Source organism: Amborella trichopoda, chromosome 13 (genome assembly GCF_054954075.1).
Source record: "Amborella trichopoda isolate Santa Cruz 75 chromosome 13, AtrichopodaSantaCruz75HAP2 v2.0, whole genome shotgun sequence".
NCBI lineage: Eukaryota > Viridiplantae > Streptophyta > Magnoliopsida > Amborellales > Amborellaceae > Amborella > Amborella trichopoda.
In genome coordinates, this window is record NC_142348.1 from 50,812,260 (window position 1) to 50,825,210 (window position 12,951).

Below are 12,951 nucleotides of genomic sequence, written 5' to 3' on the forward strand. Positions count from 1 at the left end.
ATACACAAAGACATACATATGGGAATGTTCTTTGCATATGAACCACACGCATATAAAGTGAATGTGACCCCTACTCGGAGTCTTAAAAAATGAGTCGATGGCTGGGATGGCTTGAGTTCATAGGTTGGCTCTTGAGCATTGGATCTTGATCCGACGGTTCAGAGTGTTTTATTTTTAATATTAAATTATAAATCATTTTATAGCAAAATTTGGGGTATTTTGGTCATTTATTTTTATGAGAAATATTTTCTTTTATTTTTTTAGGTGTAGCCCAACAAGAATACGGGACATTCCAAATTTCACCAAAAAAGGTTTTACAAAAAAAATGAAAAATCACACCGAAAAAGGTTTTATAAGAAAAAATGAAAAATCACACAGTGTTTTGGCATGACATTGCGACAGGGACAATCCTAGCCATCCATTTAGATTGAACAACTGAAAAGGGAACATATTCGTTTATATGTGGGTGGGGTCACACAAAAGCTTTCCACTATAAAATCGTATGTATCAAGTGGCGGAGTAAAAGGGCCATACTGTCATATTAGCATAAAAACAACTATTACATAGCCATAATTGTTATATAATCATGAAAGGAATATAGGGTTTCATATTTTCATTTATTAAATTGAATATTTGCTAAAAATTTAAAAATAACATTTATAGGAGGTTGAATGAACATTATTCAGAGTAAAATATCTATAATGGATAACACACTCTTCTTCTTCTTTTTCAAATTTGGAAACCCATATTTTTCAAAAAAAAGAAAAGAAAGAAGAGTGATGTTATTTATTAATGATGAAGGATTTACATGGTTTCATCATGAGGGATTTACATGATTTCACCATTTATGTTACATGAAGTGGCGAACAGAGTGCCATTCTATTATAATAGACACGAGTGATTTTCATGGTGCTTTTTTGAGGCATGGTTTCTAATATAGATTTAGTATTAGTGATATGGGATACTTCTAAGTCTCCATTTGAGAAAAGGGACTATACAGCTCCTCTGATAAAAGTATCATTTTGAGAAAAGTTACCACAGATCTAGGGCTAGCAGCAAGCAGGCAAGCCTACCCCCTATTCCCCTGAGGGCCGGCGCAAGCCCAGGGCCGGCGCAAGCCCGGCCTTGGCCCTATCCGAGCCACGCAGGGTAAAATGAAAAGAAAACAATGCAAAAAAAAATGAAAAACTAAGGACCGGGTCGGCCCTGTCTTGGCTTGGTCTGGGGTTGCCCCTTAGGTCACATTTTGTGGCCCAAGATGTAGTTTTTTTAGGCTGGGTTGGGTCACCCTGCCCATTGACTGTGTCAACCTACAGATATCTATGTAGGTGTACAAATATTGTTTGCCATCAAGTTACTCCACTAGTCTATGCTAATATTTTCATAGACAAATCAAATTTGGCCATTTATTTATTTATTTACTCTATGCTAATATTTTCATTGACAAATCAAATTTGGCTATTTATTGATTCATTTATTTATTTTGATAAGTAACTTGGGTCATCTATTTATTTATGTGTGTTGCATTTTGAAAAAATTCATGTTTGGTGAATGCCTCTTCAGATAACTTAATCCATTATTGAACTATATCATTCCAGATTCTAAATTTTATATAAATTGATGAACTGATGTCTTTGTAAGGTAATGTCACTCATGTTCTAAACATCACCCTAAAAATTAGCCATAACTCAAAAGATGAACACTTACACAGTTTTCTTCATAACTGTTGCTTTATCGACTACGAACCAATTAAAACTTGCTTTAAAGAACTTACAAGATACACTCAATAGTTATAATATAATATTGTATAATAAAATGCTTTCATATATACTTCGCACTGGCAGAAGTGCATTGCACTATATTGTCCATTATGTTTTAGAAAAAATACATGTAATTGGTGTACATAAGGGAATTTACAGTGAGTTTTCCTAATGGATTTGCCCAAACATGTAGAAGGATTTACTTGATCTCGATAGCTGGAACTGGCCCATGGTTTCAAATTTTGAATGCCAACTCAAAAAGAACCAATCGAATTGTTGAAATGTGTCCATGCCTCCTACATAAGAAAATAAATTTCAATCAGAAGTAAATAGATGCATTCTGATTGTTCGTGGCATGTCAGCTTTAGAAACTAGCTTTTTGTTTCAAACATGCTTAAGATAGAGGCATTTGTATATCAGGATAGGCATTTGTAGATGTAAACAAACTATGAAAATTTGCAAAATGATTTTGTATTTTATTTTTGGGCTGCATGGTGAAGCCAATTGGGTGACTGATATGCTAGCAAACCGGACATGCAAAATGGTCTCGGCTTCATCTACATTTTCCTGTTTTTTTTTTCTCCCATCTCTCTTTGTGTTTTGCTTCATTTACTATTATGTATCTATGCATGCAAAAACTTAACCATCTGTCGATGTGTTTGTGTGTAGGCCTGAACATGAACTCTAAAGAATATTAAAGATCTAGTGTTAAAGAAATCACATTTAAAAATTCATGCAGGTGAAAATATTATTTTTATCCTTTGCAGACACAACTAACTACCTATATTTCTATGCTAATCTCTATTTACTAGAATCACATATTTTTATCTTGGGTCGATAATCTAGGAAAATGGAGAGATCGTGGAAGATATCGTACATAAAATTAGAGCTAAGTGGACGAAGTGGAGATGTGCAACCAGAGTTTTACGTGATCGTCGCATACTAATAAAGTAGAAGAAAAAGTTCTATAGGATAGTTGTAAGACTAGCTTTGCTTTATGAGGCAGAATGTTGGTTGCTCAAGAAACAACATACTCATAGAATGAGTGTAGCTGAGATAGGGATGTTGAGATGGATGAGTGGCAAGACAAGAAAGGATAGAATTTAAAATAAATATATTCGAGAGAATTTAGGTGTGACATTAATAGACAATAAGATGCAAGAAAGTAGACTAATTGGGTCGACCATGTATGGCGCAGACCCAGTAAAACAATTGCTAGGAGATGCAAGTTAGTTAAAGTGGAAGGCTAAAAAAGGCCAAGGGGCAAGTCCAAAAGAATATGGTTGGAAGTAGTGAGAAAAGATATGGGGATTTATAGCCTCATCGAGGGTATGACCCTTGATAGAGCGGACCAGGATTCATGTAGTCAATCCCAATTAGTTGGGAAAAGGATTAAATGATGATGTTGACATATTTCGACGTCAATGGCCTAACCAATATATCTACATTATGGAACTATGGATGCAATCTTTGAGCGGAAGGTTATCAAAAGATTGAAGCATAATAAAATGGAGAGAGAAAATTTATTGTATTCCAAGCAACAAATTTAAAATACCTGCAAAATGTCAAAGACCTTTTCTGCAATGTATTTTTGATGCACTGTGACACCCCTCTGTTGCAGTTTGTCAGGGTGTAGGCACAACAATGCTCTTTGATACGCTCTCTTCACCGCAGACCCTTCTATTATATCAACTAGAGGAACCGGCCTCCATCCACTTCCAGGCCAAAGAACCTAAAAAGAAATGGTGTGGCATTAACAGTTTAGTGACAGTGTTAAGGATATTGAGCAATGTCAACAATATCAGCCTTCACAAAAATGCAAGGACAGCAAGAAAAAATCATTTTTTTGTTAGAGAAACATATTCTAAAACTATAAGTTGCATGCTTATCACAATTGAAAATCAATTTTATGCTTATGCACGTATCATGTGATGAAATGTTAGGATTTGTAGGATATTCTCTAAATTTTTGGCAAATAAAAAATGGTATGCCCATCAATGATTTGCATTAAGATGTGGGATAGGTCATGTCCAATAAATTTAAGGTCATTAGCATACTTAACTTCTAACAGAGAGACATCACAATACCCTAGAATCAGAGAATTATTTTATCGATCCATAGGCCTAACTGCCTAACAATGCAATCAATCATATGCATGTACATAACCAAGAAGCTCAATACACAGCAGTTTTATTCTTTCATTTGCTTTGTGTAGTATACTAACATATTGTAGAGTTGAGAGCAAGGAGCGGATGTTTCCTTCTTTTCCTCTGGACCAATTACGTAGCTTAGTATCTGATTCCTGCGATAAAATCAACTAATGTTGATGAATACAAGGAAACCCACACAAAAAGTACTCTTGCAGGAAAGGTTCTTACTTGAAATTCCTCTTCTGGTTGAATTTTTGCCATCTGATGTTTATGTTTCTCCAAAGCATACTCTACCTATACATATGACCACCAAAACACGAGAGCTTGAATTCTAGATTCATTATATATTAGAAATCAAGGAATTCTTGTTAAACAAGTCCTTAGTGAAGAAGCTCCAAACAACAGTCATTTGAGAAATCGGGACAGTGATGAACTACAGTGAGCCTGTCGCTCTCTTTTTATACAAATGCATTCCAAAGGTATCGCCATTAATAAAAGTTCCATTACATATATGTTGGCATCGCCAAGACAGGGAATGACTTAGAAGTTGTGGGTGAAGAAGTTAATACGAAGATTTTTTATAAAGGAAAACTGAGGGATCTCACAACATTTAGGACAAGACAGAAAAGTCCTACTTAGACAAGTGTGCAAATCCAGGGATAATAAATGTCAAACAAATGGTAACAAATCCTCTTAATTCTCACATGCAATATGCATAAGAACTTTTTTATTTAAACAGGTCTGCATAGAATGTAAACCCATGACCACTGTTCGAAAAAACGAATCAGCCTCTAAAACCAGCCAAGGGCCGGTGCCAAGTAACCAGTAAACCGGCTGGTTCAAACGGTCAAAAAAGTGTTAAAAAAAATAAAAAACAAAAATAAAATCCAAAAAATATATATTTAAAGCATGATTAAACAATGCACATCCAAATGAAGTTGAAAATTAGAGAAAACATGGATTTAAAAATTGATTTGTGCCCAGGGGTATTTTTGAAATTTTTCAACCAAGATGGAAAAATGTATAAAGTAAGTATTCATTGCCAAAACACTTTCCAATCTTTGCCAAATCCCTTATTTTTTGTGATTTTATGTAATATTTTTTGAATTAATTTAAAATACCCAGCCATATCACCAAAACCGGCCAAAACCAGAACCGCGAGTGCCCAGTTCCGAGTTGAATAGGCCGAGTTTGCGAACACTGCCCACAACTGAGGGTGGAGGTTAATACATTAGGTTTGTGATTGCAGTAATAAGCTTCAGAAGACTTGGTTTACTCTTAATGATTAATATGCCATGTCTGCATATACAGCAAAAGAAATCCTTTTCTATTTACATATCTATGCATTCTATGTATTTCTAAGAATGTCATATACATACCCGAAAGTTTTCTTGGGTATCTTTACCATAGGATTCTTTTCTACGATCAAGGCCATCCATAGAGTGGTTCACGGTTCCTTTTGGCATAAAAAAACATAATGTATGTCAATGATAATGGTTGAATAAATGTTTAGAGAGACTTATAATTTTATAATAAAAGAAACGAGATTGAACAGCAAACTTGTAGTAAATAAGCAAAGATTGAGCAGCACAGTTTTCTTGGGGTTGATTCGAACCAAAAGATAGAGGCACGAATACATTTAGTGTTTATGCATTTCAAACTTTTGTATGAAGGAAATGGTTTGTTACCAGTTGAACAGACACCCATAGCCAAATAAATTCTTATTCATTTATGGATTCATGTGAATTATTGCTCTCTAGTTGAGGAACTTAAATACCTTCCCACTGTATTCCAACTACTAACGAGCCTAAAGCACCTAATGGTCTCTCTCTCTTTCTGTAGACTTCAAGTTTCAGGGTCTACTGGATAACTACTGTTACTATAATCAGAAGACTAACCAGAGGGAACTTCTGTGTCATTCCAAGATAAATCATGAACTTCATGGACACTGAATGGTTCATCAACAGAGGAGTTTTCTCTCTGATTTTGGATACGATCTACCTGAGAAATAAATATTTTAAGCAGTAAATAATCAGAAATGAAAATGAAGAAACTGACTGATAATTCGTAATATATAAAAGAAACAATAAACAAGCAAGGTCTTAGAGAACTTTTATTGCATGGTCTAATGGAACAAACCACAATGGGAATCTCTGGCAAATCTGCAATAATGGTTCCATTAGCCATCTTCACTTGATTATCAGAAAAATCTGAAGATATGGCTTCTTGGGCATCCCCTTTGTGAGAAACCCGGTCTTTTACACCAGAAACTTGGTCGTTGCCTTCAGTTTTACTCATGGGTTTAGGATCCTGATTAAAAATGTTAATGAATTCCTTGACTTTGCCCTTGACTCTGTTGCCACGCATCTTGGATTCTGAATTAGCCAAGCTTGGCCTAGTTGCTTTCACCTGTTTAGATAGAGTTTCACCAATAATTTCCTTTTGTTGTATACTATCATTGGCATTTTCTGATGGCACATTGCCTTGTAAAGAACCTTCTTTCTTGCCGCCCTGTTCAACCAACTTATCCTTCACTGTTGCTAACACATCAGAGGAAATGTCATTTGTAGTTTGAACTTTAAATATTCCTACCCTTTTTTTTAGTTTCATAAGTTTACGAAACAAGCATGATACATACAACAAAAGTATTAACATAAGACAACTGTAACCTTATATCTATATGGACATGAATATGTATACACCAGCGTTTGCAAACTCAGCCGGTTCAGTTCGGAACCGGCTGGTCAAACCGGAACCGGGCACTAGCCTATCCGGTTTTGGCCAGTTTTTGTGGACTTGCGGGGTATTTAAAAAGATAAAAAATAAATATAAAATCCAAAAAAATATGGGATTAATATTTTTTAATGTTTTTGATCATTTTGGCAAAAATTGAAAAGTGTTTTGGCCATACTTATTTTACAATTTTCCATCTTTTTTTGGGAAATTTCAAAAATTCCCCTGGCACAAATTGACTATTTAAATTCCATTATTTCACTAATTTTCTACTTAATTTGGATGGCTTTGTTTAATCATGCTTTAAATATAGTTTTCATATTTTTTTAGATTTTATTCATATTTTTTTTATTTTTTAACATTTTTTGACCGGCTGGGACCTACCTAATTCGATTTTTTGAACACTCGTGCACACACACAATACACATAATATAAATGCATATATGGCTATGCCTGAGCTTATGGACATGTAAATTGTGTGCGTGCATGAAACATACACATTATAGATATCATACATGTGTGTGTTACGTGCATAAAATGTACATACACAGACACAAATATATACATAGATTTAGGTGAATAGTGGAAGGGAGATAGAGCACCTCGTTCTTCATTATCGTCGTGGAGAAAATGGTGAAGGGGTTTGTGTGTGGGTTCCCGTGGTTCCTTGAGTAGCTCTTCTTTATCTGCCCCTTTATGTATTGATGACTCATTGCTAGAGATGTGATCTAGCTTCTTAATGTGATCGTTTCGAGTAGCTGGTCTATCTTGGACAGATTCAATATGTTGGTTTTCAAGATGATCGTCTGAAGAGCAAGGAATTGTCGACAAATATTTAATGGTCGGAAGGGCATAGACCTCACTCAACTCATTAATTTTAGGTTCTTCTTCTTGTTTTTTCAAATTATCTTTTTTCACAGGGATCAAATATCCTACTGCTTTGCCTGCCCATTTGTGTATGGAGAAATGGAACTGATTTTCACTCTGAGAAACCTCAGGAGAGTCTTTTGAAAGGGTATCTGAGGGCTTTGTTGGCTCATATGAAGAGAAAGGAATTTGGATGGACACAGGAGTTTGGCGATGTGTGCGAAGGCGAGATTCCATTGTCGGATCATCTTGTCGCTGCACCAATTGGGTTCCAATTTTGGACTTAAAGAGAGATTCCATTGTCGGATCATCTTGTCGCTGAGCCAATTGGGTTCCAATTTTGGACTTAAAACCATGGATTTCAGGTTGCTCTCTTGGGCTAGACAGGAAAAAACCAGGTGAAGCTGATGGAGATCCAAAAGTAGCTCTGCGCATCAGAGGACTACGACGAGTGGGGGAACTGAATGCTGGAGGGTCTATCCCCTTCCCCAATTTGCTAGATAGGCTAGAAAATTCAGGAAAATACAAAGAGATTAAAACTTAAACCAGTGAAAACATTTGAATCAAAGGAAAGAAATCAATATACAGTTAGTACCTAGAGTTTTACGGAAGCTCTGATGCCACTTATAACAAAATAGTAAACACATAGGCTACATAAAAACAGTGTGGACTGGGAGACTACAACTACATTTTCAAGGTTTTGCAACCATAAGCATCACTGCACACATATCAAGTACAAAACATAGCAAGTACAAAACAAAAGCCACCGTATATATACACTTCAGTACAACTCATGCCTATGCCCCGCTAGCCCCTAGTGTATCGCCTACTAACCCACTACAATTGCACAAAGTCGAACCGGAGCGGATAATCCCAAATACCGAGAAGCGGTTTGATAGACTTAACCAGTAAATCTTCCGATTCAACTGTTTTAATTGGGTAAATTTCAACAGTAAAAAGCATGTTAAAAATAAATAAATAAAAAATCCATTCAAATTTAAAAAACATATAAAAATTGATTAAAACAAAAACACATTCAAATAAAATTGAAAATTAATAAAAAAAAAATAGGTCTTAACCCATTCCATGTTTTCTAATCGTTATTTTTTTAATTTTTTTTAAAAAACTAGAAAACTATAAAAGTGAGTATTAGTGACCAAAACAATTTTTACTCTTACCGTAATGTAAGAAATATTTTAAAATGCATTACTAATTAAATTTTTTATTTTTGAGAATTTATATATATATCTTTTTTTTATTTTTTAAAATATCCATTGATCACCTTAATTGCCTAGAACCGAAACCGGCCATTGATCGATCCGATCTAACCGGACAATTATCGGTTAGATCGGACGATAACCGCCTCTTGCGCAGTCTTTGCTCGGCGGTAAGATTTAACCTCCTCTCCAGTGCACCACCTAAGAGGCCTCTAGAGAGAGCCTTAAGTGTGAAAGCAAATTAGAGAGAGAGGAGCAGTTACGTCGCTATCCACAAATAAAGCACCATTTGCACTGAATAAAGATGAAACAGAGTGGTCACAGAGAGTGAAATCAACATGTGCACAAAATTGAATCCAAGCATGAATTCAAGTTGTAAAACAACTAGAACACGAGATTCGCATTGAATGTGTAATAAGCTATGAATCTCAATACATAAATTGCTTCATTATCACTGTCTGATCAACAAAAAGCAGACAATTCAAGCTGTTGATGTATTAAAAAATCTCCTTTTTATCAAGCAAAAAAACTCAAAAAGAGTAATGATATGGTAATCAAACAAAATTAGTTTTCCCATTGAGGAGTTTCAGGTACGAAAGATAAACTCAAGGCCTAACATGGTAAAATGCTTTTTAATCTTGCTTGTGAGAGAAGAATACCCCTAAGCAATTTGACTCAAGATTTCAGATTCATAACACGGGTATATGTCACAACCAGAGAACTCAAGAGAGTGAGAGAGAGAAAAATGAAGAACCTGAAGTTGGGAGGCAAGGAAGGCCCTGGGCTCAATGCTTCACCATTGAGGAGTCCTGGAGCAAGAAACCGAGGAGTCGTCGATGGCGAAGAGAGAGAATTTCTCTCCGATGAACTCCCCCCATTAAAAATGTCATCAAAGAAATCCTCACCCAAAAGTCTCCTATGAACCCGAGAATTCTCACCAAAAACTGGTTGCTCTCTCATCCCAAAGGATGGGTTTCTCTTAGAAGGCAGTATTTCTTCTTTATACGCACTGGGCTTTCCCTCAAAAGCTCCATTAAAACTGTATCTTGATTCTGAGATTGAAGAACTTCTTGGAGGACCACCAAAAACATCATCGAAGTCAAAAGCAGGGCCTAATGGATTCTGAGGAACCACATTTACGTCTGTATTTCTGTAAGAGAAATTTGGCGAAGAAGTTACGCTGAAAGTCCCGGTTTCTAGAGAGATTCTCGATGTGCTATGCCCACAGAGGAGGTTCTCTGCAACACCCCATTTCTCCATGTTGGGTGGAGTTGATCAATCGCTAAAAGCCCGCTTAGAGAGAGAAGAGAGCTTAGACAGAGAAAGGGGCTTGCCCTGCGATTTACCTGGCATCTCATAGACCCATTTCTCCATGTTGGGTAGAGATGATTAGTCGCTAAACACTCACTTAGAGATAGAAGACAGTTTAGAGACTGACGAGGGCCTGTAATTGTGCATTACTGGATTTTTAGAGAGAGAGAGGCAAAGTGGAATTGTGTTATCTGATTCTGAAGAGGGCCTGTACTTGTGCATTCATTGATTTTTGGAGACCGAGGAAGAGTCAAATTGTGTTCTCTGATTATTTAGAGAGAGAAAACAGGGAATTACAGGAACCACAAGTTAGGATAAGCTTCTCTGTTGCATGGCCATGAATGTGTATAATTCAGATCGAGTATTTGTATTTATATATAAATTCGTAATTGCCTGAGGTTTTTTTCGTGGAGAGAGAATGAATGTGTTCTTGTCCTGTAGGGGAAGTATAGAAACCTTTATCTATTTAAAATTTTCCGAGGTTAGAGAGAGTGGGTCCCTCACTGGACAGAGACAGTCCAATGTACACAGCCAGAGAGCGAAAGAGAGAGAGAGAGAGAGGGGGGGCGGAAATGCAGTTAGTCATGGACCCATGGCTCCAGTAGAGAGAGAAAGAGGGTTGAGAGAGAGAGAGAGGAAACGCAGTTAGCCATGGACACACGGCTTCAGTAGAGAGAGAAAGAGGGTGTGGGATGGTGGGGACAATCTAGGGAGACAGAGAGAGCATGTGGTTGGACTATTTAGAGAGAGAAAATGTGAGTGTCTAGAGAGAGAAAGCCTGTCTGGTTGGAGTTTGGAGCATTTGGAGAGGGAAAACATGTGGTGGGAAAATAGGAGTGGGCAGTAGCCGATGACCCCCTGGCCTCAGACTTTATTTTTTTCTTTTTCTTTTTTAATAATGAAGTAGTTTGATACGGCTGTAACATTAATATTCAAAGAAAATTACAATTCAATCATTGGAAAAGTTTTATATTGATCATCTAGAACGGTATGTTTTTTTTTTAAAAAAAAAAAAAAATTTAAGCTCTAAAAATAATGTATGTCATAACAAATTATTTGGACCTTTAATTTCGCCTTAAAAATAAATACCCCCATATCCATAAGATCTATACCTTTTTTTAGTTTCAAATATTATTGTTAGTATTAGAAAATGATTTTAGAACCATCATAGATATTTCTATTGTCAAAGGATTTCAGGTGGAACTTTATTGTGTTTTCATTAAGCCTAAATCCTATATAAACTTCATCATTTTTTTAAATGTAAGTGAGCATATATTGGATACTTGCTCCGTCTTTTGGAAGACCTATTTAGCATTTTCTTTCCTTTTTTTAGACAGTTAAGAAACCCTTTGAGAATTATTGGGGCGATTATTTGCAAAATAAAAAAAATTAGATTATAAATTTTCTAACACTTAGATTCCATCTTTAGATAGTCTATTCAATCTTGGGATAATATTATTCCAAGTTTATAGATAATGCAATTAAGAAATTATTTTTGTTAAAGTTATGTTAAAATATATATATATTTTTATTGAAGTTAGTCCTAGTTTGCATCTCTGAAACTTGGCGTCTTAAAATTACACCTCGAATGTATAGATGGATATTTTGTGTTTAACATTGAGACATATTTCTTTAGGTGCATAGATCTTGTAATTTTGAAATTCTTTTATTGAGATCAATCCTTTACATCCCAAAATTTGTCGTCTTAAAATTCAAATTTGTAGTCTTAAAATTAATCATTAAAAGATGGGTGTGGTTTCTATAGAGCCGAGGCTCTAAACAATCAAATTAGAGCCTACCTTTAAATAGTATCGAGAAATGTGGTTTTATAAACTTGAAAATATTGAAAATTGACTATCCAAAAATACGTTACAAAATACACTATTTCTAAAACTTAAAATCCATTTTTTTCTCATGTCCAAGTATCTTGATGTTGAAATGATCAATTTGAGGATATTTGGACATGAAAACGTCTTCTAGTGAAATTTTTGAGGTAGGCTCAAATTTGATTGTTTAGAACCTCCGCTCTACATAAACTTTTCCCTTAAAAGATACTATTGAAGGGTAGCCGTATGAATAATCATCTAAGGGCTCAGAATGTCTCATTACTTATGGTGGTTCATTTTTAATTTTCATTAAAAAAAAAGGCATATCTTTCACAAATTTGATTAAAATTTTCACATTCCTGAATAATAATGGGTAGCTTCCCACCACATTTGCAACTATTCAAACTCTAGAACGTGTGTTTTTATGGGCTTTTTAAAATTATATTAAAAAATATATATAAATTGTTAAATTCAAAACACTGAAAATTATCCAGCTAGACTGCGAACGCATTTATGCATGATTTGCTACTGCCTCCAGTTGATTCAAGTTGGAGGCCTCCAAGAATGAAATAGGACACAAAGGAGGTTATGTTTCTTCTGAACAGAGTTGAGGACATATGTGAAGATCATTTCAGAGCCACCTTACACCTGTAAGAACCATTGATCTAAATGCCATATTCATAAGATGTCAATACATTACTTACATGGATTATATAGACCATTTGCTTTCAATAGAAGGGGTCACAATTGTTTATAATCATCCGATATGAAATTTAATAGGTTGGGTGTGTCAAAAAGTTCGAGAAATTTTCTTTCGAAGTATGTGCTTGGTCAGTGAAATAAATGCAACCATCCAATTTCTTAATAGTGACCACTTTGCACCAAAGGTAAATGGTCACATTGTATACTTTTCCTTACTTAAATTGCTATATATAAACCGAAATTATTGCAAGTTATTTTCAGTGTTACAAGAAATTTAAATAGCATTTGAACTGTTATAGAGGTCTCATCATTACGTCATACTGCAAAATATTCTGAGCTTAACGTGGATAACGCAAAATGTAAACAACATCAATGACAGCAGCTA

At 35.3% G+C, this 12,951-nt stretch overlaps 1 protein-coding gene across 2 annotated transcripts; it reads right to left on the reverse strand.

The window, feature by feature from the left end:
* Window positions 1-1,789: 1,789 nt before the first annotated feature.
* Window positions 1,790-10,385, reverse strand: JAC1 (J-domain protein required for chloroplast accumulation response 1). Of its 2 annotated transcripts, none has more exons than XM_011629401.3 (9): window positions 9,482-10,385; window positions 7,246-8,015; window positions 6,050-6,444; window positions 5,809-5,911; window positions 5,290-5,366; window positions 4,139-4,204; window positions 3,985-4,062; window positions 3,316-3,492; window positions 1,790-2,056 (listed from the first exon to the last, which is right to left on the reverse strand). In XM_011629401.3, the coding sequence occupies exons 1-9, from the start codon at window positions 9,985-9,987 to the stop codon at window positions 2,015-2,017; spliced, it is 2,214 nt and encodes a 737-aa protein (XP_011627703.1). In that variant the 5' UTR covers window positions 9,988-10,385; the 3' UTR covers window positions 1,790-2,014. The 2 variants fall into 2 exon arrangements, with proteins under 2 accessions (XP_011627703.1, XP_006856110.1); XM_006856048.4 differs by having other exon boundaries at window positions 6,050-6,450.
* Window positions 10,386-12,951: the final 2,566 nt, after the last annotated feature.

Bases quoted from the DNA above. Each gene is read 5' to 3' on its own strand.
- JAC1 (XM_006856048.4), bottom strand. From the start codon at position 9,987: ATGGAGAAATGGGGTGTTGCAGAGAACCTCCTCTGTGGGCATAGCACA. The intron at 3,493-3,984 runs GTTAGTATACTA...ATTTCTTTTTAG, and splicing joins TGCTCTCAACTCTACAATAT to GTTCTTTGGCCTGGAAGTGG. The intron at 2,057-3,315 runs GTATTTTAAATT...TTTCTTATGTAG, and splicing joins AGGTCTTTGACATTTTGCAG to GAGGCATGGACACATTTCAA.